Raw genomic sequence first — 26,593 nt, forward strand, 5'->3', positions numbered from 1 at the left:
TGGAGAAAAGTCATTGGAACAAAGAAATTAGGCCGTGTTGCTTTGGGGAGTTCTTCTCAATGTTCGACATTTCTGAACTTTTTGTAGAACCACGAAAAACAGTTTAACTGCAGAACTTTTACCACATACCACACAAAGTCATAAATGATTAAATTGGAGGTAGGGTGACAAAGTAGCTGAATTGACACTGACTGAAGCAGTTCTATGCTGTCTTATCCCCTCTACAAAAGCCAAAGTGTGGCCTCAGTGTGGCCCAGCATTTTAAAAGCTGGAGAGAACATATTCCTGTGCAGAAAGCCCAAAAAAGAGATAAAAGAGCTGATGCCTCGGCCGTATGTCACCTGAGGGACTAGCTGGTTGGTACTGCCTTAGAGCAGCTTTGTGAGGCTGGAACTGGTTTTCTGCCCTGAAAATCTGCAGTACTTTACGGCTCAGTCATTCAAAATGTAGCTGTCTCAGGCATTTTCTGGTATTTCATAATGATTAACTCTGCCCCTGCAGAGCTGCATGCACATAAATTTTTCTGATGAGCAACATTACTACTGAAACCTCAGCTATTTTCCCCAATAGCACTTGCACTTCTGTCCTTTCCAAGTAATATGATAGTTTGATAGTTACCAGATTAATAACCTTTCACCTTTTCTTATGAGGTATAGAAGGTTTTCTCTTTCTGTGTTGTCTGTGTCCAGCTAAGAGATGAGTGACTTGTATTTATCTTTCTCATTTTAGTATTGGAGGGGATGCCTCGTTAGAGAACGTAACAACTCTACCTAGTAAGTAAATGCTTTGCTAGATCTAGCTGGCAAGTCTGGAGAGAAGGAATGGACTGATTCATAATAATTTTACAGAGAGCTCTAAGCCATCTGAGAGTAATTCACAAGACCTACCTTTCAAAGAAACAATATCCTAGGACTAATGAAAAAAAGTTTCCTTCATCAGTGACACTGAGAAGCAGCTAGAAATTTCTTTCCTTCCTTTTCCCTCTCCCTTCTCAAACTGCTTAGTGAGTGTTATTTGAATTTCTAAATAAGCTTGCTATGTCCATGCTTGTGGTGTAATTAAAACTTGCTTCTAATAAATATTCTACCACAGTGGTTTTTTTTTTTGTTTTGTTTTGGTTTTTTTTGTTTTTTTTTTCAAAAAGGGATGCTTACAGAGAGCAGACCTCTTGGGTAAATATATCTCACTAGCTGGTGGTAAATATGTCTCACGTAACCTGAATGGAATAATTTTAACTTTGTTTTCACTGAAACTTGCAACTTCTCATAACTCAGCCTACTCTTAATGTAAAACCACTGGAGTTTCAGTTTGGATTAACTAAAATAAATTTTCATCTGAAGAATTGACAGATAAGTTGTCCTTTTGTGTGTTGCCCATTATTGCAAGTGGAATTAAAAAGGATATCATTAGAATGTCTTCTTGATTGTTATAAGCAATTAATTGATTCACAAGGTACAACCTTTGACAAAGCCTTCATTAAAATGTGGGTAAATTCAGTCTTGGAGATTAAGGTAACTTTTATGGTTTACAGCGTGACCATTTTCACACTCAGCTCAGCATGTTGCTGTCTGAAATGACTATTGAGATAATAAAGTGTGGTGGGAGTTCACCAGAACTGCACATCTGAGGCTTTCTTCAAATGTGTCAGTAGTATGAGATGTTGCACAGCTGCAAAGTGGACCCAGATCCTCTAGCTAAAAACAATCTCCTGCTTTAACCCTCCTGGGTTAAAGCCCCTCTGAGGCTCATGTCACAAAGTCACCACAGCATGACTGGGGTGGTTTTAATTTAGACTTTAACAGCTACAGCATGAGAGAGAGCTGGACATGGTAGTCCTTGGTTCTGGTCAGCTGCTGGTGGCAGTGCACGGCACAGCAAGCATGTCTTCTCTCATCACTGCTAGCTGGTTGTCCTTCTTGCTGTGTGGTGGATTAAATGAATTGAGGCTGCAGCAGCTGCAATGTGCTGTCAGAACGGTGACAGTGCTGATCTCACTCGGCGGGGAACAGATATATTTTCTCTTCATTGTCATCTTTCTTTTTCAGACATCTTCAGAGAGTTCAATGCTATGATCGAGGGCTATTCAACTGGCACTGGGAGTGAGAATGATGTGAATGCATTCCTTAACCAGGCAGTTCCCGGAGCAGAGGCTGAGTATGTAGCTTTTTGTTTTACTTTTGCAGGTGATGGATGCTTCATCTACTTCCCTTTCAACTGTCTCAAATGCTGACACAACTTGCTCTGAACAGCAAGCAAAACCAGTCTAGTTGGAGCTGAAAATTAGCTCAAAACATATTAAATGTATGGGCTTATTTCATACTATAACTTTCAAATGAACCCAAAAGTCCAGGTTATGAAATCCGTAAACAAGAAATTAACAGAAACTGGTGGTGGTTTCTACACTTTCTCTTCAACATCCATTCATTTGTCTATTTGTCTATAAATATCTAGATCATGGATGTTTTCAGAAAATGAACATGAAGTGAATTGTTAAAGAGTTACTTGGAGAAAATCTATATGAAGTCTCCCATAACTGGCCTCAGGCATATGGATAGGCAGGCAGGAGTGGTTGAGAGAGAGGAAAAATCAGCCACAGTCTGGACTCCAGAGAAAAAAAAAGAATTACTAATGGTCATATGTGGGTTTTGGTGCATTGCAGATCTTGTGCAGTTGTAGTCAGTTCTGCAAATTTAATAGGAATTGTGATGTCTTGCAGTCATCTGAATTTGGCTTTTTGATTTTAGTCACATCTGGGAGACTGCAGGAGTTGAGCTTTGATATACTGCTTATCCTAGAAGTCCCGGCTTCTCATTGAAAGACTCTGTCCTATTTAATTAATGAAACAGATGGCTGCTGGAATTCAGTCATAGTTTGGGCACAGATTTTGGCGGACTGTGCCTGGGTTTGACATTGTTAGTTGATATTACCCAGAACTCCATAATTTAATATTTTTGTTTGTTTGTTTAAAGAAAAAATCATCTTCTTAAAGAGGCCTTGGGAGCGACATTCAGAAGCCAAGTGAGGTGTCTGAGTTTGCTGTATCTAAGCAATGATTGTTAGGATTTATCAGGTATTGTTTATCACTCCTTTAGCACACCTTGAGTAACTTCTGACTCACACTAGTAATCTCAGTAAACGCTTGTATTTCCTGGCAGAAATGGTCTGCTAGGTCTCCTGACATATGTTACAGCCCCTCATACCTCAGAGAAGGGATTTTGTTTCCTAGTGATGACTGAATGTGTCTGTTTCTGTGTGTTGGTGAAACACTTCCAAGGATTATGGCTCTGATTGAGCCACTTACTAGAGTTTATCACCATGCTGCTAGATGCAGCATGTATTACTTGAGGTTTTGCTTTTTATAGGAAAGAATGAGATAGGTGGTTGTCTTACATTTTATATCAATGAAGTCCTAAAGTAAAGAATTCCTGTAAACTGCTACAGCAATACCCCTGAACTTTGAGACACCTCTTTTGGAGTTCTTTTCCATCATATTGTGGTGGATCTGAGGAGATGTATGCATCCTAGTTTAATTATTGAAATGCATTGCAACATAAGGAAATGTTTCTCCTGTTTTAGATACTTGGCCCTGGAATGATAATGCAGTCCAGCATTTATTCTTCATCACCTAAAAATATATCTCTTCCTATTACCGAGAGGACAAAAATAGCCCATGAATATCAGCTAATGCTGATATTTCAGAATTGCTACCTTGCCTGTCTCACTGTTGGGTGCCAGTCTGGAAACTGTTTTCCAGAGGTGCTGGGCCCTTTCTGAAAGGAGGTAGTTCTGCACCTTTACTAGCTTTTGAAGAACAGGACTTATTGAAGTGAAATCACTGTTTAGTTAAAGTAGCAGTATAGACAAAACTTTCTTGATCTCACCCCGATTCATTGCCAAAGTGCTTAAGTACATGCTGGAATTTAGGATGTGTCTAAAGCATATTGTTGAAACAGAGCCTGGCTTATGTCTCTGATTGCACTTGAAAAAATGAGGCTAAGAACTTAAGACTGAGAGAACAGGTAACAGGCACTGTGAATATCTGTTTCCCATTAGCAGACTTTCTGTTGATTAAGATCTAAATTTGGTGGAGGCTGCAGCTCAAGAATGGATGATTACTGCCACTGCTTCATTCAAAATGTTCAGTCTTACTGACTGTGTTGGCTCAGGATGCATCAGCACTTCAGTGACTGTACGAGAAATGAAAGGTGTTGCAGACTGCCAGCTCAATAAGGGACATTTTTCTCTGCATTAATATTAAAGTCAGTGCCCTAGCGTAGTATCCACAGTAAGAACAGAAGGAATTTTTAACCACTTGTGATAGTTTTGGGATATAAATAAGTAGGTTGTGACTTTGGATAAGGGTAATAGTGAAGGGAACAACTACATATGTGGGGTGCCTGTGTCACAAGTAGATGTGTGACAGGGCTTATTCCCCATTAAATACTCTTATGTTAGTGTTAGATCAGTATTTGGTTGGAGAAGGGTGGTGAGGAATAACTCCTGTTCCTACAGCAAATACAGCATTGCAAATGAGAACTAAGCTCTGGTTACTGTACAAAACAAGTAGCATGCTTATTAATGTCATATGATGCCCAGAGAGGGCTACGAAGCTGGTGAAGGGCCTGGATCACAAGTCCTGTGAGGAGTGGTTGAGGGAACTGGGGTTGTTTAGTCTGGAGGAGAGGAGGCTCAGGGGAGACCTTATTGCCCTAAACATGCTACCTGAAAGGAAGCTGTGGGGAGCTGGGGGTCAGCCTCTTCTCACAGGTAACTAGTGATAGGGCTAGAGGGAATGCCCTCAAGTTGTGCCAGGGGAGGTTCAGGTTGGAAATTAGGAAAAAATTCTTCTCAGAATGAGTGGTTAGGCATTGGAACGAGTTGCCCAGGGAGGTGGTGGAGTCACTGTCCCTGGGGGTGTTCAAGGAAAGGTTGGACATGGTGCTTAGGGACATGGTTTAGTGGGTGACACTGGTGGTAGGGGGACAGTTGGACCAGATGATCTTGGAGGGCTTTTCCAACCTCAATGGTTCAGTGATTCTATATACAGAGAAGTGTTTGTAACAAGAACCTACTGGCAGATGCAGCTCCAGAGCTGCCTGGAAGGCCAAGCTTTCTAACCACTTTCTCTTTTCTATGTATATTTGAGTATCAACATGTCAGGGCAGTCAAACAAGGTTGAAGTGTACAGCCAAGGTAACCCAGAATTAGTAGCAATTTTATATACACATATATATGAACATACATATGCATTTGTATTTCTACATATATATATATATATATGTTTGTGTATACATTCAAAAGAGAGAGGGTGTTAGCATGGCTATTGAAAAACAGCAAGGCTGTCATCTTGTATAAGTGATCTTGGAAGTTGCTTGGATTTTTAATTTGCTTAGAAAGGCAGAGTGTGCAAAGCTGTTTTACACAATTGGAAATTAAGTATTGACTTGGGGTGCAGGCTACAAGAATGGGGGATGTGTACGCAGTGAACTCTGAAACACCTGAGCTTTACAGGGCTGGGTGAACCATGGTGTGTGCACAAACATTGCTCAAGAGGTCAGTTAAATATTGAGACTTGGGATTCCCTCCTCGTTTTAGTACACGAGGAATAGATTGATAGTAGCCCATTTCTGATCAGGCCATCTGCTAACAAACATGTTGCTGTGTCTGTCATTTTAGCTGCTAAGCAGTGTAGTAGAAAGCTGAACTTATGGTTCCACATTAATTATTGAACTTGAGAAAAATCTGTATTCAAATCCAATTCGATGATGACTCTTCATAAAGATGTGAACATGTAGTTTGATTACTGCAAAATGAGGGTTACACTGCCTCATCGTTTAACTCTCCTGGTATCTGACAGCTCACAGATTTAAGGTGTCCAAAGAGCATTAATGTGTGCTCTCCATAAGGTTGTATTGTTCACTCATTGGTTGCTCTTCTTCACAGGCACTTACCAACCCAAGCAAGAACTCTCCTGAGACTAATGCAAACTGATTCTGTAAGTTGCCTGGGACTCTGATCTTATAGCACAAGTAGAAACAGGTGTTGCTTCACATGATAGATACATCTGTAAAGAAGCCAAGTGCATACCAAAGAAATTTGTGCTTACTATTTTCTTCTTTGTTACAGAGAATTGACTTCAATGCTGACTGGAAAATCATAACCGTGTTTATTGGAGGCAACGATCTGTGCAACTATTGCAAGGACCCCGTGAGTATTAGAACCGGTTAACTAAAACTGTAATAAGACTGTGGTATCAGTATGTCAAGGGAAATCCACAGAGCCTTAGAGCCGTCACAGAGATTATCAAAACAGCAGTACGTACAATTCACAATTGAGGTTGCTGCAGACAGTGCCCTGATTAAAAAACAAACAAACAAAAAGTACAACAGTTACCAGCAACCAAGTAAGATGGTTGTGTTCTCTCTGGCTTACTCCAGGGTAAGAAACACTTTTTGTCTTTTCTGACCATGAGCAAAAAATGGAAGGGAAGAAAAGCTTTCTTTGCCTGATCTGGTACCTGCTCTACTGCTAGCAAGGCCTCATTAGATATCCCAGAAAGAATTATACTGCTCTGAACATCACTGTCTGACATCAGTCCAATCCTACAATGGTTGTCATCACTGCATAACTCATATTGTAGGAAAGTGCTAGGGACAGGTGAGGTATGTATGAGGGAAGTGCATGCAGTGCAGCAATGTATTCAGCAGCAATTCATTTGAATTTTATGCTGCTCTGGATTGTGAAGAAGCCTTTAGGGCTGCTGTAAGGAGGTCATGGGAGTTGAGTGGGCAGGTGATGGGGAGAGGCCACCCTTCTCTGTCAGATCTTACTCTCTTACTTTAAATATGAAAATTTCCTGTGAGTGCTTTCAGTTCTCCTGCAACCACTTGTGCTTGGGAAATGTGCTGCTTCTGCAGTAGCTTTGCTAGGCATCTTTGCTGCTACCACCAAGTATTATAGCTTTATTTATAGCCATGTCCTTGACTAGCAATGATTTCACCTGATTTTATGAGAGCTTATCAATTGGCTCTGAGCATGCCTGTGGCTGCCTGATTTATGCTTTTCAGCACGTGATTAGGTTCCTTCCCGCATCCTTATGTAAAGCACCCAGTGGACTGGTTAAACATACAGCTACTTAACAAGGTTTATTTTAAATCCAAAATTTGACTGAGTCTTTATATCTTTTAGATTAATTGATATGCATAAAATTCTTGGCCTCTAGAAAGAAGCAAGAACGTTTTCCTGACCACGGTGTTGTATAGCACAAAAGGAAAAGAATTAATGTGATTCTTTATCCTTTCAACCCAAATATCTTGTGTCCCCATTTAGCAATAATCTCTTCCGTTCTCTTTCTATTAGGATCACTACTCAGCTGTAAATTTCACCAGAAGAATTCAAGAAACTCTTGATATTCTGCATGGGCAGGCAAGTATTGTGAAATTGTCCTGGTATTCTAGCTTAAACTAGTGTATAATTGATTGATGGGTTTCTTCCATTTTGGTACCAAATGTTATCTGCCGACTTTGATATGAGCAACTGCTCATGTATTATCTGAGAGTAGTGAGATGCTGTTTGAAATGAGAGACAGCAGCACTGAACCACGGTGTTGGAAAAGGATCAACAGCTGAGTTGCAGTTTTGTGGGGTTTGTTACTTTTTTTTTTTTTTTTTTTTTTTACTCCTCCTAACAAGGGAGAAAGGGAAGAGGCGTTGAATGGCTGGACTTTGGCTTAAATTAACTGAGCTGTGGGTTGTATAACCAGTTCCTTATAAGGTGAAGTCTGACTTTCCTTTCAGGTTCCAAAAGCTCTAGTGAATCTGGTTGACGTGATAGACATCCTCCCTCTGAGACAGTTGTTTGTGGATACTCAAGTTCCGTGCCCCACTTTCATGGCAGAGTAAGGCTTGTTTGACTTTCTTTTGTACTTGAACTTATTTTTTGTGATGATAAAGCAACTTCTTTCTCCGTGCTCTTTTCATCATAGAGAAGTATGTCCATAGCACTACAGTCCTATGGGCATCTCATCCACTGCTGATATCATTCTGCCCGATGGGGTTGCCATATCTTGGCTTTGATCTAAAAGATTCCCAAGTACATTTGCTTTGTTGGCTGCAAGTATTCCAGGCAGCTCCTTATACTAGTCTGTGACTATCAAGTATAAGTAATGGCAGGCCAGCGTTAGTGCAGTAGCTCACAGATGCTACTTGGCAAAGTTTATGAGTCAGGAGGACTGAGCTGCATGTTTTAAACAGTAGGGGTTTTGGTTTTTTTTGTTTGTTTTTATTTTTTTCAATTTAGCTGAGACTTATTAGGACTTCTGATGTTAAGGTTAGATAAAATAAGGCACTCTGAGCTACTATTAAGAAGCAGAAGTTTAGGATTCCTGAGCTATAGCAACACTTGGTTTAGAATAAGAGTAAAAGCATGTGAGGCTGTTTAGATTAACACTGGAGAGATTAGAACATAAATGTCTAGTGATCACATCAGAAGGCAAGGCTTGCATGGGATTTGGGGCTGGGACTGGAAAAGGGCTAGTAGCACTAGGATTTCATCTGGACCTGGGAAGGCTTACTATTGTAAGATTATACATATACTGTAGTATAGTTCTACTTACTTGTGGAACTATGCTTTGTTTTGGGCTGCTTTTATTCCTGCCCAGGGCTGGTTAGGATTAAGCTCTTGAGCTGGTTAAATTAGGACTTGCATAATAATTCCTTGGACTCTTGTTACGGTAGGAGAGGATATGGTCTGTAAATCAACTTGACTGAAGACCTTCCTGCCTGAAGACGTTATGGTTCTGGCCTTTTCAGCCTGCTGTTAGCATAGATGTGTTTAATCCATAAACCTGCTTATAATAGCTGAGACCTCAAAGCAGGGACACCTCAGAGTAGGGTGACTCTTAACAGATCATTAGTTTTAGTGAAGCTTGGCTCACCTTATCTTGAGTTAATATTTGGGTACATAGAACTCACTGGGCTGCTGCTGCCTTTGTTTCTTAGCTCTGAAGTTTACAAAATTTGCCGAACATGACTAGCTTGTAGTAAGCTAGGCTCCTGCATCTAAGGTTAAGAGTATAGATGGTTGTGCCGTAGAATTTAGGACTTTAAGACAAGGAGATCTTCTGTGCATTTCATTCAGGTTTGAACTATAAGGTTTCCTGTGATACACAATGTATACTTTATTGTGCTTGGGTTAAAGTTATTTATACAGGGTACCTCAAGATGGGGTTGAAGTCTACAAGTATTTGGATTTTATGGCATTTTGAGGGAATATGAAGTATTTGCAGAGTGGACAGCTATCTCCAGTTTCAGTGGCCGTATTGTAATGAATAATTTACATTCTTTGCTGATCCTCCAAACAAGAACAAATTTTATATCTTGGGAAGGCAAAAGGAATTGTTGATTGGAAAGGTATCAACTCAGAGATAATACAGGCAGTAAATTTCAAAGATCTGCTTCGAGAGGGAATGGCATGTGTCTTTCTCTATCAGGCTGCAGGGACTTTGGATGCCAAGAATGGGACAAACTGGCATTGTACAGAGTACCTCACCTTTATATGCCTGGGGGTGAAACCAAACTGGTATTAGAGTAGTATTGTTCATGAGGCAGAAAATAATCCAAGGTTAATCCAGAAAATAATCCAAGCAAAATAAACCAAGGTTTGAAATGGTAAACAATTGCATGGACAATAAGACACTTTCACAGAAATTCAAGTGTACAAATTTCCTTGTTACTCCCATGTCATGAGGGTCTTGGGTGGCCAAGGACAATTTGCATTCTAAAATATCTAATCCTCTCTGTTTTTGTTTTCTCCTCTAACCTCTCCCACAGTTATCTGTGTAGTTGTGTTCTCACAGGAGAAGAAAACTCCAAAAATTTAACAATGGTGAGGGAAGCCACCAGAGCTTACCAGGTATGTTTATCAAGAGAGGTGCAGTTACTTTGCCTCCAGTTGAGATGAGCTTTTGATTACCAAGCAACCTGCCTGTTGATAGCAAATCATAGTGGCCTTCAGGGTAAAATATTACTATGAGCTAAGCAGGAGTTAATTTGATGTTATCAAGAACACCATGTGATGAAAACCAGAAGTAAATCTCTTCAGAAAAATAGCATTTCCTGATACAGATGGACAGGTGAGAGTTCAGTCACCAAAATCCTGTCCCTCACAACTGCAGTATTGTGTTGCAGGCTTCTCAGCCACTTTTGCAAGACTTATCTTTTGCCAGTGTCTCTGTCTATTTCAGTTAACAAGCAGAAGCTTCCTAATGATTCTTGGTCTCTCTCTAAAAGAAAGAAACAAAAATGCAAACTACAACAACAAAACAGTTTTTATGCAGAGATGTTAATGGGTTATTGGTGGCTGTTTTTGATTTCTTGCAGCTTGGTGTTCAGGGACTGGTGGAGTCTGGCAGATACGATACTCATGAAAATTTCACAGTGATCATTCAGCCCTTCCTCCGAAATACCATGATTCCTCTTGGACAGGTATGGTCTAAAGAGACTTCCGTATGCAAAGAATTAAACGTGGGTATCTAACCTTTACAGAAAGTATGCAAAATAGTTTCAGCTTGTCATGTGCTTTTCTTATTAGAACTTGTTGATTTTTAGTATAGTAGATTAGATTTCTTTGTATAGTTATATGCTCTTCGTTTTACATATTGTTCTGTCAATTTGAATTGCTTTTTTGGACAACGAATCAAACCTGAATTAAGAGGTTGGTTTGCATATGTTCTCAAGGATATGTAAATACTTTTCTTTCTTAAAATATAGCGTGATTAATAAAAGATGGAGATATTAAGTTACAGTTCTTAAAGCAACCTAGCTACGTTGCTCACTGAAGACTAGAACATCGCCTCCTCTTCATGTCCCATAACTTATGTGTCTGACAGAAAGAGAAGTTTCTATGATCTAGAGGAAATAGTAGTTTTACGTACTGAGCCCCTTTTCCTGTTATTGGCAACTGTATTTCAGTTCCTTGAATAAGTCCCAGCAAGCTATGAATCTAGGAAGTGATCTGTACCTTCTCTGAAAGTGAAACTCCACTTGCTAATTTTCATGTAGATCTGTGCTTCTTTCTCTCACCTGGAACTAAATGCGGATACAGCAAAATATTGAACAGGGTTTGCCTTAGCTATTGAACCAATAGCTAGTGATAAGTTTGAAGAGTTTCAAATACTGCTACATATAAAACTCTTAAATTTAGAAAACTGGTTGAGAACTTCACAGGTGAAACAAACAAACAAACCAGGCTTTTATTATTATTTTTATTATTATTATTATTTTTGATAAAGCTGGCTCCTGTGAAAAGCCATCCTTAGGGGTTTTGGTACTAAGGTTAGGAACACAAAAATAAAAATAGGAGAAGCAAAATGTTTCTGTACTTTTTTTTTTATAGTCTCACAAGCATTAGCTGAGATTTTAAGAAAGTTCAGGGTGTTGTCTCTTCTTATCTCACAAAATTCAGATATTCCTGAACTGAAAACTCTGCCTCTAAACTTGGCAAAAGATCGGATATAGATCCAAATGCTGGTAGTCATCCTCATTAGCTTGCTCAAACACACTGAATCAAAAACCTGCTCAAGTTTTGGGGGAGGACTGCTCTGAACAACAACAACAACAAAACATTATTTCAGTTATCTGTGATCTAAACTCTTGTCTCAATATTCACGTGAAAGCCAAGGTATTTAAATGTCCAAGCCTTACTTCCTCCAGATGTCCCAGTATCTGTATTAAAGTACAGCTGTGCTTGGAAAGGAGACTGTACCAGTACTTGGTCAGTTTGACTGCCTTCTCTCAAGCACTTGTTTTTTGCTCCTTTCAAGCTTGCAGAACTGACACAACTGTGAGAAGATGGATGGCCTCTGTTCCTTCTGATACAGTGTCTATAAGATACTCATTCACATGCAAAGGTACAGCAGAGCATAATGGTGCCGAGGCAGCCAGTTCTGGTGTTGTGCCAAGGAGAGGATCCCATTTTTCTCACAGAACTCAGAGAGAGACTAGATACCAAACTCAAAATGGTGTTTTTGCTGCTGCTTTCAGAATCTGTCCTTGGAAGCACATAAGTATTTCAAGCTAAGCTTTTCTGGTAGCTAGTGGACCTGCTGAAGCACGCTTTGTATCACCAGTTGTTGAGGCTTTCCATACTGGAGTGGCAAGAACAAGTAGAGTGAACCTTTTGCGACTGGCTCGGATCTGGCCTCAGCAATCTGAAGTTGGAGCACTGTGAGTTCTTCTGTGCTTATATGTACTTTATTCTTTCACCTGTAGGATGGGCATCCTGATGTCTCCTACTTTTCACCTGACTGCTTCCATCCAAGCCAGAAAGGCCATTCTCAGCTTGCCAGGGCTCTCTGGAATGCTCTGGTAAGGTGACAGGCTCTGCACACAACACAGTATTTAGCTAGACCTGTCTACCATTAAGATTATGTAATAAACATTGCAATGAAATCCTAGATAACTCTGTAACATGGTAATAGGTTCCCAGCATTTGTTTCTTCTTTTCCAGTCAGGTATCCTCAAATTTCTGCCTGCTCACAACCTAGAAGCTCTTGCCCCTTAGTTTCTGTGGGGAAAGGAGGAGTGCTGTTAAGTGCATGATCAATCAGTCATGATTTCAGCTGAGCAGCTTGAAATCTATTTCACCCATTGTCATGCAGTCAGGATATTTACTAAGGATGATGTTTCTATGGGCTGATATGAGAAACCACCAAATAAAGAATCGTGACTACATATGCCAATTTAAAATGAATTACTTAAAAGTGTTTTAAATCCTTGTATTGTGAGAATCTCACTAGGAATTAAAGTAGCTTTAATTCAGTTTAGCTTTGCAACCTTTGAAAATGAATAAAACTTGGTAACAATGAGTCATAAAGATTGGTTAAGCAAACTCATTTTACTTAGGATTGTAGTGCAGTAGGAGTATGCATGCAGTCCGGGGCAGTATCTTAGATCCCAAATGGTAACTTCTTTATACTTTGGGGTAATGTCTTAGCTGAAATGATTGCCTGCAATCATCAAGCAGTACCTCTAATTAAATTTTGTTTAATCTTCTACATATAAACAGCATCTTGTTGGAGCTGCCATCGTGCAACTTAGCAATAAAAACTGAGGGATTCTTAGTGTTTTCTCTTTTATGCAAGAGAACAGAGTTTACAACCTCGCCTTCTGGCAAAAGTCCAGGGTACTTCATGTGCTTGCCAAAATCATCCTGGAGTTTAAGCTGATCCAGCATAGCTTTCCACTTCCCATTTTAAACTTCTTTCTAGAGTTGCTGTTTTGTTGCTCAGTTGCCATGTTCCTTCTGAGGAGCACAGGCATTTCAGACTTGGGTAGATCAAGGTCTGTAAATGCAGGCAGTTTAAAAAAAAATAATTAAAAAGTGAATGGTGCGTTTAGATTATTTTGGATAGAATTGTTATACAAATGTAAGATGGGCTGAGAGAGCTACAAACATTTGCTTATTTATTTTTGTCCCTCCTAGTTACAGCCTGTAGGCCAGAAAGCTGACTCATTTAACTTCATGGTTGACGCTGTCCTCAGCTGCCCGACTCAGGTAAATATACCCATGTTGTGGAAGATGGGTATCAGGCAGCCCTATGCGCTTGTGCGGCCTGCATTCAGCAGTGGTTCAATACGTCTGGGGCAAGTTTGCTGAAAACTTTCCTTCTCTGCTTACCTCTGACTGAGCAGGTGCCATCAGTGTACCTGCTCTGGTATCCCTCGGCCTTTTATTGTGCAGTAAATGCTGACTGAGAACGTGCTGATTTGTGTTTTCAATTTTAGCCTAAACAAACGGGCCTTTCTTCATCAATGCAGGCTCCATTAGTAGGGGACAAAACCAACTATGCAGTCTGTACAGCCTCTCTTGGAGGGAAGAGAGTGCCATATAGTAGTCAATCTTTTATTCCCCTCTGCTGACAGAGGTCGAGGTTTCTCCAGAGCTTACATCAGTGTCTTTTGAAATAATTAAACATCAAACAATGTTTAATAATTCGTGGAAAGCTTAGGAGAGGGGAATGTTAAACTGCTAATAAGGATCTGGCATATGTCATTTTGCCACAAGGTGCTAAACAAAAATCTTGCTTCTGAATTTTAAAGTAAGGAGCATGGTTTCAACATTCAGATACCTGTTTTGCAGCTTAGACAATTACTTTTTTGGTGTTACCGTATCTTGATGACACTTGCTCTGGATTGTGCCATGTGTTTTTTGCCTAATCTCTCTCTCTCTCTCTCTCTCTCTCTTTCTTTTTTTTTTTTTTTTTTTTGTAATTTATTCTTTCTCCCAGGCTAAACCCTTCCTGGCAACATATAAAAATAGCAACGACACCCATCCAACCGTGGTTCCCACCAGTGAGCCAGCAGAGGTAACTGCTGCATACTTTGCTGCATTTCAGACAAACTATGCAAAATGGTCCCTGTTTGGTGACAGTTCACACATCATCCTGAATCTATAAATGTGATAACCTATTAGCACTTTTCAGACAGAGAAGCGTACCTTGCATTGCATCGTTTTCTATGTAAACAAACGTTAAACTCTTCTTTTCCCAAAAGGCAGACAAAATTAATTGTGTCAATTGGTGCAATTGTATCAAAATTTTTCTCTACAGTAAGTCACCCGAGGCGCATCATTAACTCATCCCTAACAGTAGGGGAAGAGAATTTAGGATCCTGAGTACCCAGATGATCTGAGGACTCTTCTCTGGTCACTGTACTCCATGCACTCAAGTGTGCTCAACCTGTAGAGGGCAGTCCTCTTTACTTACTCGATTTGCTGCCAGCTGCAGAGGAGGTGATGGGGATCAGTCCTCAAAAGGATTCACTTTCCATGATGACTGAGCAACTACCACAGGGCAGATTAAACAAACAGCAGAAACAAACTTTGTGTAGGACTTGAAGAAATGGGGCAGTAACTTGCTCTTGACAAATGGTTGCTGGCACGCAGAGTTTCTGCAAGGGTGGCTGTGTTTTGGTGATACAAATATGGTTGGGGATGGCAGTCAAAGTGGACTGGGCTAGTTGAACATAACGGGGGTCCTCATACCTAACTAAATTATGAAAATCTCTGTGAGTCTTGAAGGTTGCAAAGAGCAACCGCTGATACTGTTTCAACGAGCAATAGTTTGCAATGTTGAAATAGGATTTTTGTCCGTACAGATAAAATTATACTTTTAATGTGTAATTCTTGCACTTACTGAATCTCAATGGCAATAGCTTTTGAAGTGATGAAGTACAGGAAAGAAGCAGTAGAGAGAGTAAAAGAACAGCTTCTGCTCTGATCTAAAAATACTCTCAGCTGTCCTTTCTAACTTCTAGAAGCATCCTTTAACTAGCTGGTTGACAGTAGAGCCTATTACACCATTATAAAGGAGAACAGACACATTTGTCTTGACATTTTTTAATATTATCTATGCTTTCTGAAGACCACTATCTGTGTAGTTTTTCTCTGAAAGGTAGAATTGTACAATCACAAAATAATTCAGGTTGGAAGGGAACCTCAAGGCATCCGTAGTCCAACCTCCTGCTCCAAGTAGGGTCAGGTCTGAGATGAGCATAAGGAGATATCTTTGCTCTTACAGGGACTGCCCATTACAATGGTTATGGTCTTTCCCTCACTGCCATTCTAGCTAACATTGATGAATTCTACCAAAGAGCATGGCCAACACGTTCATCAGCTGCCTCTGCTGGTGAATGTGATGTGTAAATTCAGAAATGTGTGGTTGACTTGGTTTCATTACTGGTGGAATAAACATAATAGTTATGACATCTCTTACAAATGTATGGTAAAATCTATTTATTTAGAGGTTGACGGTTCTGTTTTCTGAAACTTTGTAGGGTTGAAATTTTCTTAAAATTTTATGTTCAGTGAAACAAGCATTTTTTGAAAATTTCCAGGAAAAGAATAGGAAAATACACAAGAAATAGTAATTATGTAATGCATGAATATAATGTAACTTTGTAGAGGCTTTTGTTTACTTCTGTTTTCTTTGGATTTACACCTGGTATCTCTTTAGACAGAGCATTTCTTCAGACCTACCTCCTAGATCATGGACAAAATCCCAAGGCTCTAGAGGAGGGGGAAAAATATATCCTTCTTATTGAACCTTTGTTATAAGTAATATTTCTAGATAATACATTTTGGCTTTGACAAAAAGATATGTTTTGGCTAGAAAATGTCACCAAAAGTAATTAATGTTTGGACAGCATTCCATAAAGAAGAGGACACACTGATCTTAAAGGTCTTTTCCCACCTAAATGATTCTATGATTCTGTGACTGTTCCGCTGTATAGGCACCAAAATAGGATCTATTTTTGAATTTGTTTTTGCCCTTTGCTGTACAATTAAACTATATATGTATTCCATGTTGTCTTCTAACCATAAGGTGACACAATTTGATAAACTATCATTTCAGAATTGGGGCAGTGACCTGTCGTGTTCAGAACAGACTCCATCCAGTCGTGTCCCAACATCAGGTGAGAGTGAACTCATAAGATAAAATCCCAAATAGGAAAGATTTCACCTTTTTTTGTTCGGTTGTTGTTTTTTTTTGTTTTGTTTTGTTTTGTTTTTTCAAGATCAATAAGATCTTGAAACTGCAAATCCTAGATAGAAAGTAATCAATAAAAGCTAATATGCTTAACTGTAAAGCAGGAAAGTCCATCCTGCCATACGTGACAAGCTTTACAACACAGCAGGTGTGCTCTCTGTGGATAAATACAATTATATTTATCAAATCCATATATCATATATAGCAACATGGCAGATTAAAATTGCCTAGGTAGGTTAGTGGCTCAGCAGGTGTGATTTACCTGGTGAGCCTTGTCTGATAGGAAGTGCAGTAGCAGTGCTGTTCATAACTGGGAGGTTTTATGGGCAGATTGCTAATGGGAAGTATTGATCTACGTCTCAAATCTTAGAAACCCTAAACATATCTAATCCATTTTCACTTTTTTCCTACACGTGAAAAGCTTTTTTAAGGTCCATGTATTTCCTTGTTGGTTGAGTACACTGTTGCAAGCAAATGGCAAGAAGTTTTGCCTTTTGCCTAGCAGGTATGTAGAACTTGAGGCTCATTCTTCCTAAAAGTCTGTAAAAATACCATCAGGTTGGAACTAAAGACTTGGACCTTATTCTGCTATTTATTCTGATAAATAGTATTTTGTGTCAGTTATTAATCATGATTTTTCTTCTACCTCTTTCAGTACATGAGCTACAACCTGCTGACATCAAAGTCATTGGTGCACTGGGAGATTCCCTGACTGTAAGTACTGCTGTATTGCCAGGTTTAGAATGAGAAGACTAAGAGTCGATTTCTACCTATAAATGGTCATGTCAGGCAGAAAGCAAATTGCTTTGGCTTGGCAAAGCAAAGCTCATCTACCTGTGCCCCTTTGAGAAGAAATAGCCTGAAGGGATCTGAGTGACATTGGCAGTTGTGTAATCCAGTAATGAATAATTCAGGCCATGACAGAAATGGGATCATATTCTCCATTGCACAGAATCTATTCGAGTGTTTTTGAAAAAGAAGAGGTCTCCCTTATAGTAATAGTATTTTCTGACATAACAAGCAAGAGGCATTTCTCATGCAATAAGAGGTCTTGCTGAAAATTCCTATGGAAATAACTGACGGCTGACCAAAGTGCTTCTCTCTTGAGATAGTTCTGACATTTCAGTATATCAGAATTTTGCTTTCAGCTGTTGCTTCCTGGGTTAGGCACCTTTCAGTTAAAACTATGATGTATATCATGTACTGAGAAACGCACACTGAGAATAAAAGAATCATCATAGAAAATAAAGGCCCCAGAAAAAAAGAATAACAGGGAATACTGCAGATCTGCACTGAAGTTTTTTGAGGAAAAACTTCCAAAATTACACAGCACTACAGAATTGTTCTGGCATGGGATGAGGGCAAATATTGGTGTCAACATGTCAACAACTCCTGAGCTAAACTGGTGCTCATTCTAGCAGCTTCAGCTCCTGTAGAATTCAGGAGGAGTTGAATGGACTGAAGCCTTCAAATGGTCAGGCTTATCAGCTGGCGGGTGTGCATATCTTCATCTCCTCATTAACTCTGAAAACTGATTTTGGTGTTCCTGATGTAATCCTGGCTTCCCGCCTGCTGAGCTTTGAGCTTTTCTTAGAAGACATCAGTAGTGATCCTGCAAACCTCCCTCCTATCCATTGCTGCAACACTTAAAATTAATTGCTTGATTTCTTCGCCCTAGTGCACACATCTCTTCTTTAAATTTTCATTCTTCAGTACATGAAATTTCTTGGAGATCTGTAACAATATAATATAATATTTCTTGGAGATCTGTAATAAGGGCCAGACACTGATGCTTGAGGACTTTGTCTTAACAGTTGAGCAAGGCAATTTTCATACTTTTTCATACTTTTTGTTCTTATTAGTTGCCAGTGCTACAGGAAGGTGTGACATTTTTTATGGGAAGTAGTGCTGGTTGGAGCTGAGGCTGGGGAGGACACAAATAGAGTATTCCTCACATACACACATTTGCACACACAAAAAAAGTCTACTATAGCCAGTAGCAACACGTACTTTGTACTTCATAACCATCCCTCATGCAGAGGGACTGCAGCAAAGATCTGTCTTACTCCACTAAGGCATACCATGAAGTTGTGGTTTAACCAAGAAGGCAGCAGCGCACAGCATAGCTGCTTCTTCCCCCCTCCTCTCTCCTCCCACCTTATGGGATGGGGGAGAGGACTGAAAAAGGTAAAAATGTAAGAACTTGTCTGTTGAGATAAGAACAGTTTAATAAGAAAAGAGGGGAGGGGAGAAAAAATAGAACCCAATCAAGTGATGTACAAATCAATTGCTCACCACCAGCCAACCCATGCCCAGCCAGTCCCTGAGCAACAGCAGCCCTCCAGCCAACTCCCCACATATTTATTGTTCAGCATAACACCACATAGTATGGGGCATCACTTTGGCCAGTTTAGGTTAGCTGTCCTGGTTACATCCCCTCCCAGCTTCTTGCACACACCCAGCAAAAAGGCCTTGGTTCAGTGCAAGCCCTGCTCTGCAACATCTAGAACACTGGTGTGTTATCAATGCTATTTTCACCTTAAAACACAGCACAATACCATCTACTATGAAGAGAATTAACTCTGTTCCAGCTGAAATTAAGACACGTCTTTTTAGGAGTACACACTGAAATTAAGCCGTTAGTAAAGTATGAAACTGCAGAAGAAGAACTCGTTTTCATTATTGCTGTCCTGAATGTGAGTCAAGGTGCTGACCTTGGTAGAAGCTTTTGTTTGTTCGTTTGTTTTTTAATTAAATAAGCTGCTTTCCCAGTCCTGTGAGCACTCAAATCCATCACCAATTTCTTTGTTATGGTGGCTTTTCTTTATACTAAATAATAATAGTAGTAAAGTTCACACTGCAGGAAGACTGTTCTCAGGCTAGATGCAGTTGGAGATTAATGAAACGTTGAGCAATTTAGTCATGTCACTGGCTGGAAATGCATCTGTCCAACTTCTCAGCACCATTGCACTGTGAAAGCAATAGATATGCCAACACGCTTATCTGTATTGGCAAAAAAAGAGCCTGCCTACACCTCACTAAGTCTGCGTGTTAGACTAGCAGACTGGGTCCCAGAAGAGAAAAGTGGGTTTTGCACCAAAGATCTGTTTTCTTGGCAGATTAAAAGCCAGCTCCTCTACTGATTTATTTATAGCTAAACTGGCAGGGAATTTTTCATTAGTGTTTTTCCCTGGATTATTAAGTCTCTCAAAATCGGCTTTCTTCAGGAAATGCCAGAATGAAGCATTTTCCATTAGAAAAATCCAAACAAATAAAAGGCTGTAGATGTTAATCTGGTTGCTGAAACTAATATTAGAGTTGCAGTTCCAAAGCCATATGTCTTTGGCCTTATAGCCTGATGCCCTTTGGCTGGGCTGTATCTCCTTTGATGCTCCACGCTCTATTGTCTAGATGAGATGCTTTTGAATATGAGGAGAATGCCATGAATTTCAAGTGTAGGAGATGGAGGGCTGACTGGGGGCAACATATGCTGATGATTAAGAACATGGTAGTACGCTTCTGCTGTAACAGAGATACTGGAAAAAAAATGCCTGGATGCTGAATAATGTTACCTTAATCACTTTCAAATCACATTCTCTGTCATAAACTTGTAGCACCTTTTTCTTCTAGTATTTTATAAATGATTCTTTCCATCGTTTCCAGACTGCTGTAGGAGCCAAATCAACAGACCTACAAACAGACTGGAGGGGACTTTCCTGGAGGTAAAAATGCTTAGTTTTCTCTCTGGCATTTTTGTCCACAGACACAGTTAAAAGTGCAGGTCACCTGGTTGAGTAGTTACACACTGAAAAAAAAAATGGAAATGAAATATCCCATGTGAAGGGGTGTGCTGACACAGCTGTAGTAGCTAAATTCTACTTCTATCAAACCGATTTCTCCCTGCTGAGACTAAATATAGGGGTAGGGTAGGATGCTGAGAGTGATTATGCTGGCTAAGGCCTTGGGGAGTCAGAACTGGAAGAGAAAGGGAGTGATTTTTGTGTTGTTAGTTTTATGTTTGTTTACTTGTTTTATTTTTTTAACCAGACCTGATTGCTACCAGCAGGCTCCTGTGCCCCCGTCTGGCAGTACTAGATTATTAATATGAGTAAATTATCTCAACCTCCTACTAGTCCCTCTGGAATTTATTCAAAATATTGCTGCTGTTGTTGTGATTATCTAATACAGTGTCTAACCCTAGAGAATCTAAGTAAGTGCAGAGTGGCATGAACACAGTGAGAACACCGCATGCGCATTCAGTGAAGATATCCCAAATATATTTGCAGTTACAAAGTGGGCAATGACGATATATATTAGAGTGGATATGAGTCTCAGTGTCCACAGTAGAGTGGAAGGAAACTGCCTATTTCATGTAGGCAAAAGTATGTATGGTAGATAGCGTTATGTTTATTCATCTTCCTTTTCTCCACTCTACCCCCACCCTAAATGCATATGCAAGCATAGACATGTCAGAGGGCCTGACAGAGGTGGTATAAGAAAGTATTGGCTTGTTACAAAGATGTTATTTGAATGGTAGAGGCAGAGGCTTTTTTCATAATCAACATTGCAGAATCCCAAATGGGTGGTTAATGAGCATTTAATGCAGTCTCTCTTCTACGCGTAACTGCACACAAATGTAATTTCAACAAGGTCACACGGAGCAATGTTAGTGAGGAAAATTTCCTTTCTGTGATGGGCATCCCAGCATGTCCATATGAAAAATTATTTCTCCCGGTACATTCTATTCCTAGTTTGGCATAGTTTCTACTTTAGCTGAAACCCTGCTTGATTTAATCTGAAATCTCCTTTCAGTACTTTCCCTGAATTCCTACTTGTCCTGTGGTTTATATTCATAGCCTTGTTTGAGGTTAGTCTTTTTACCTTCCTGGGCTGCTACAGCAACATATGGTGACAAAAAGACAGATGGTTGCAGAACTAATCCTACTTTGTGATTCTGTTCTTTCCCTTTGTAGTATCGGAGGTGATGGGACCCTCGAGACCCGAACTACTTTACCTAGTGAGTATCTTGGAAAACCAATGTGAGTGAAAGGCAAGGCAAGTAATTACTCTGAAAGTAGTCCAAGTAGATGCTAGGAAACATCTGGAAATGATCACACTTTCCTCCCAAACAGTGGGGGGTGCCCATCTGTTGTGGATATGAGCAGTTCATGAGAGTCACAGCTGAAACCCAGGCTGACCTTCCTAGCTGTAAAGCTGATTCAGCCCCTCCACATCACAGGATCTGCATGTGACGGTTGCATCCTTTTGATACAAATGATGAGGAGTAAATGTGCTGAAGGTGGCAGAAGTCCCTGGCAGATCTGTTCCTTCTTTGTTTCATTTTGTGCTTTCCAATGACAGGCTGTAATGGCTGTGGGCAAATTAAGAGTTATGAAACAATTAGTGATCCATTTAGAAAAGATTGTTGATAAGGTTGTGGTTTCCTGGTGACTTCTCCTAGTGATTTCGAATTAGTAGATCACATTGAAAAAATCTAAAAATACTATAAATTTCTTGTCGTAGCATTCTGTGTAACTGGTTCCTGTAGTTGCCATAGAAACCACTAAGTGGTCAGTGTGACTATAAATTAGAGGGGAATTGGTTCACAGTGGTTCTTCTATTTATACGTGATCCATGCTGTGGAGCAGTTTGAAAATACCTGACATTGGTGGTAATAAGATCTGATATGTAACATGATGAACAACATGTTTAAGGAAAAACAGAAAATACATTTCATTATGTATACAGCACTGTGAGACTCTACAAAGAGGTTTCAGACAGCACTACAGACACAATAACAATAATAGTTTTCAGGCACCACGCTTCACTGCTGAGGGTTTAGCTGAAGCCTATAAACATGAATAGAATTCGCTTCTCTGCAATAAATAATACCTTAATGAGAAGCTGGAGGAGCGGGAGGTAGAGGACTGTATTTGGAGCATCTGCTCCTGTTACACGAAGGGAAGTAACCATGATTATTTAGGCACTCACACTCCAGAACAGTCAATTCCCTGGGAGCTGTGTGATTTTAGGGTTGCCAGGCCCTGGCTCCTCAAGGTCACAGGGAGAAATAATTTTGTACTGAAGTCAGCACAGTAACTTAAGTCTCCAAGGCAGGTATGTCTATAGCAACAATGCTGGTTGTACTGTGGATGGTTGAACATTGTGTCTTCTCTTTTTAAGATATCTTGAAAAAATTCAGTCCAAACATCTTTGGCTTTTCCACTGGTAGCAGCAAGGAAACAGCTGGATTCAACGCTGCACAGAAAGGTGCCACTGCACGGTAAGTTCAACTGCAACCAAGAAAGGGTGGGACCTCTTCTCTCTGCAACCAAGTGGGTAGGAGAGAAATGATGGGCTGGCAGATTATTCTTGAACTGTATCTTAAGGTTGAGTTAATGCTGATGATTTACTTGTACCGTGAGTGTTTCTGTGGTTTGATTACTGATTATATACTTTTAAATTCAGTATTTGGGGATTTAATGTTTAAGTTTTCTAAATTAGAGATAAACTCCCTTTCTTCGTTTGACCTCTGTGCAGAATTTCTGAGTCACTGCCTTAGTTATGCTTCTATTTCTATTGGTACCTTTTTCTGCCCAGCCTTCAGTATGTAGCTCCCTGCTTCACTCTCAGGCCGTGTTTGTAATGAGAAAAAGTTTGTGACCATCTCTCTGTTATTCCTTGATGTCTGGGAAACGTGCCTCAAACTAACAAACAGAGGCCCACTGCTACCCTATTTAATACCATTATCCCTTTAAAGGCATTAAAAACTATCCTTTTTGTAGTGCAAAGAAAAAGAGTGTGCAGCTGGGAATTGATTCATTTTCCTTCTTGAAGGAAAACTCCACTAGTTTGTTAAGAACCAAAATATATGAAAGTTCGTATTGCATGTACTTTGCCTGCTCTATGGATACTCACGGAACTTGTTTCCAAGACTGTCTGTGACACCTCCAACAGTTATTAAATTTACTTCAAGAGAGTTTAGGGTAGCTAGCAAAGCCTATGCAGCTACTAAGTACATCATGGGTGCCCTGAGCAAAGGCTCAGCACAGTCATTATGGCTCTGGGAGTGCTAATAATGTAGCCACATTTATGTAGCTGCTGGAAACAGGCAGGGCTTAAGCACAGTCGCTTCCTAGTATGTCAGGAGCTCCAGTCTCCAGCTGGTGTCTCGGCATGGCTTGTGCTTTGCTCTGTGGGTGTTGCACCCTGCCTACAGCTGAGTTGGGAATCTCCAGCCCAGCGATTCCACAGTACAAGCAACATCCTCCAGCATTGTGACAAGCTGTAGGAATTGAAGGCTAGGTCAGGAAAGCTGGTTAGGTGCCCAGCTTCGATGTAAGCACCAAACTCCCCCCCCCACAACTTGAAAAGGAGTTATGCAGCTAAATGTCTCTGTACATGTGGGCATTAATGTTTTTCTCCAAACAAAATGCGGTTAAATGAGCTCTGAGATAGGTAGAATCCATCCCAGTTGCCTGCCACTTGGCAGCCATCCTCACTGAGGCCATTTTGGATCAGATTATTTGTGCTGCTGCTGCTTCTTGGTCCTTCTTCTTGCTCTTCCGTCTGAAGCATCGCTTTCTCTGTACTGATTTCTTCATCTCCTAAAGGTCCCTAAACTGAGGAGCAGGAGAGCAAAATGCTGTGCTTTCAGAGCATGCACCAAAAATGCGTCTGTCCTCTCTCTACAGCAATATGTCAGCCCAAGCACGTGAATTGGTGGAGCTCATGAGAAGCAGCTCGGTAAGTGGATTGTTCCTGAGAAACATCATGGTTGGAAATTTGGGCTGGCCCCAAGTGCTCCCCTTGTCTCTGGGAGATGACTAATTGATGGGACATTTGAGCAGTGACGAGTGCTTTACTGATGGAAGAAAAATCGATGTCCTCGTTCTGGTGTGTTTTCCAAGATACGTGTGCCAGGGACCAGTCATTGCTATTAGGAGATTAACACTTACCTGTGCAAATCCACACAGGTACTGTGCAAACACACAGGGCAGAGACTAATCCTCAGGATGGGCTGAATCCCTGCCACATTACAAGGTTTTTGGGGAACTGGCCAGGGGTCTAGTGTTGGGGACCAACCTGCTGTTGCTGCTCTGCTGAGGGCTGCAAGGGGCGCCCACCAAAAAGGGGACTCACTTTTAACAGAATGGCAGGTGCCGTATTTTAAGATTTTGGGGGGGAAATATGGGAGAAGGCTGAAGCTGTCCTGCTCCAAGTGTGGGTTGAATTTGTCTGGGTGTCTGACTCTGTGTGATTTGTTGCTCCAGAGTATTCCCTGTAAGGGAATTGGAGTGCCTGGTGCTCCTTGGCTCAGGCTGAATGGGAAAGGAAGGTACTGCATAAGCAGGATTTGTTAAAGCATGTGTCTCTGTGTGCCAGCACTCCTGATGGATGCTGCATGCTAGCCCCACTGTCAGTTACCAATTGTTTGGCAGAGTGAAGGGAGCTGGCATGGCTCTTCAGTAAAATAGTACATGGCTCTAGATCTTTGTTTTATTCACTGCTTTTTATGCATCTTTAAAAAGAAGGGGGAAAAGTCCCTGCTACACTTTGCCTCTCCGTGAAAAGCTTTCTGAGCAAAGTATTGGTTAAAGAGGAGAATTCAGACCTATGGGTGATTCCCAGGCCCTTCCTCTATTTGTGGGATCCTTTCACAGATGTTTGTTATGTAAATGCACCGCTCTAAAAATAGTTGCCTTTGATTCCTTTCTTTGTACTGAAAGCTACAAAATGTTTTGATGAGATCCAGCTCTCAGCAGCGCCTATTGTTAGATTGTGGTGACGTGGATGCTGCAGCTGCCCTTATATGAGCTCGGTGAAGTCACCGGCCTCCTGGACTCTTCTATTTTCATCTGCTCTCCGTTCCCTGGGGCACCCCTCTCCCTCCTGGCCATGGGGGCAACGCTTGCCCAGCTGGCAGGGATCCCCAGCAGCTCCAGTTCCCCAGCTCCCGTAGGTCACTCCAGCATCCCCTCCCAGCACTCTTCGTCCCCACGCTGCCTGCAGTGCTTGGCCGTGGCTGGCAAATGTCCCCTGCCTGTCCCTGACCCGAAGCTGTTATCTATTTCAGCACGCTTGCTGCCACAGACGCACGTCCCATGCTCAGCCACCCTGACAGTTTTGTCTGCTGAAGGGGCTACCCTTACAGAAGCCAAGGTGACTTGCAGCTAGACTAGCAAATAACTCACTCACAACCCCAGACAGACGCTTTTCTGCTGCTGTCTTAACTCAGCGTGCCTCTTTTCTGCTGGGCTGTCTGTACCCTCTGTAGCCCCATCTGTAAATGTTACCTCTACATGCCTAAACGATGGAAACCGAAATCTATTTATTTTATGTGCCACTAGAAAATTAACTTCAAGGAGGACTGGAAGCTGATCACTATCCTCGTTGGAGGCAATGACCTGTGTCAATACTGCTTTGATAAGGTTTGTATCTCTGAAGCAGGCATGCTTGTTTGGGCACTTGGCAGGTGACCAGCCCTGGAAATTTAACCTTTCTCTCCCTCCGTGAGCCAAAGCTCCTCTTTGTTTAAAAAGCACTTAGGACTACCATGCCTTTCATCTGCTTTCATCTGTATTGTATCAGAAAGAAGTGCACAGCTTTTAATTTTGGGGCACTGTAGCTCCGGAGCAATGCATTATTTAGGAACCATCAATCTGCCCCGTATTGAACAAAGATATAAACTGAAGAGCTCTTCCAGCTCAGCTGGACAAAGTAATCAAGACAGTGTGGTGTCTTTGGTGTGTTGTTATGGGGACACAAATGAAGCTTTATTCTGGGAAGTGCCTCCATGTAATAATTATTGGGGATGCCTGTTTCTCACTTCAGAATGACACCAAATGAAATACCATCCATTTATAGTGAAAAAGATGTCTTACCTAGCTGCCAGGAGCCATCTCCTCTGAAAAGGTTCCTATAACACAGACTATGAGGGCCTGGGCCCCAGCTCATTGAAATAACTGGGGATCATTCTCTCAGTTATGGTCAGTTTCCTTTAGAGACCGCTGCAGGCATTCTTTGGCCCCCATGGCTGCACCTCAA

At 40.9% G+C, this 26,593-nt stretch overlaps 1 protein-coding gene across 1 annotated transcript in view; it reads left to right on the plus strand.

Moving 5' to 3' along the window:
• The window catches only part of PLB1 (phospholipase B1), an 87,273-nt gene that overhangs the window by 50,942 nt on the left and 9,738 nt on the right, over window positions 1–26,593 (plus strand). Inside the window, exons 35-52 of the mRNA XM_035320638.1 lie at window positions 730–773; window positions 2,046–2,154; window positions 5,944–5,995; window positions 6,127–6,207; window positions 7,360–7,425; window positions 7,797–7,897; window positions 9,831–9,912; window positions 10,380–10,484; window positions 12,270–12,365; window positions 13,483–13,554; window positions 14,288–14,365; window positions 16,412–16,472; window positions 17,202–17,260; window positions 20,210–20,268; window positions 21,520–21,563; window positions 22,730–22,829; window positions 24,241–24,292; window positions 25,897–25,977. Coding sequence (XP_035176529.1) covers window positions 730–773; window positions 2,046–2,154; window positions 5,944–5,995; window positions 6,127–6,207; window positions 7,360–7,425; window positions 7,797–7,897; window positions 9,831–9,912; window positions 10,380–10,484; window positions 12,270–12,365; window positions 13,483–13,554; window positions 14,288–14,365; window positions 16,412–16,472; window positions 17,202–17,260; window positions 20,210–20,268; window positions 21,520–21,563; window positions 22,730–22,829; window positions 24,241–24,292; window positions 25,897–25,977 — 1,342 coding nt within the window. The remainder of the gene's footprint in view (window positions 1–729; window positions 774–2,045; window positions 2,155–5,943; window positions 5,996–6,126; window positions 6,208–7,359; window positions 7,426–7,796; window positions 7,898–9,830; window positions 9,913–10,379; window positions 10,485–12,269; window positions 12,366–13,482; window positions 13,555–14,287; window positions 14,366–16,411; window positions 16,473–17,201; window positions 17,261–20,209; window positions 20,269–21,519; window positions 21,564–22,729; window positions 22,830–24,240; window positions 24,293–25,896; window positions 25,978–26,593) is intronic.

This window comes from Oxyura jamaicensis, chromosome 3 (genome assembly GCF_011077185.1).
Source record: "Oxyura jamaicensis isolate SHBP4307 breed ruddy duck chromosome 3, BPBGC_Ojam_1.0, whole genome shotgun sequence".
In the NCBI taxonomy this organism is placed as follows: Eukaryota; Metazoa; Chordata; class Aves; order Anseriformes; family Anatidae; genus Oxyura; species Oxyura jamaicensis.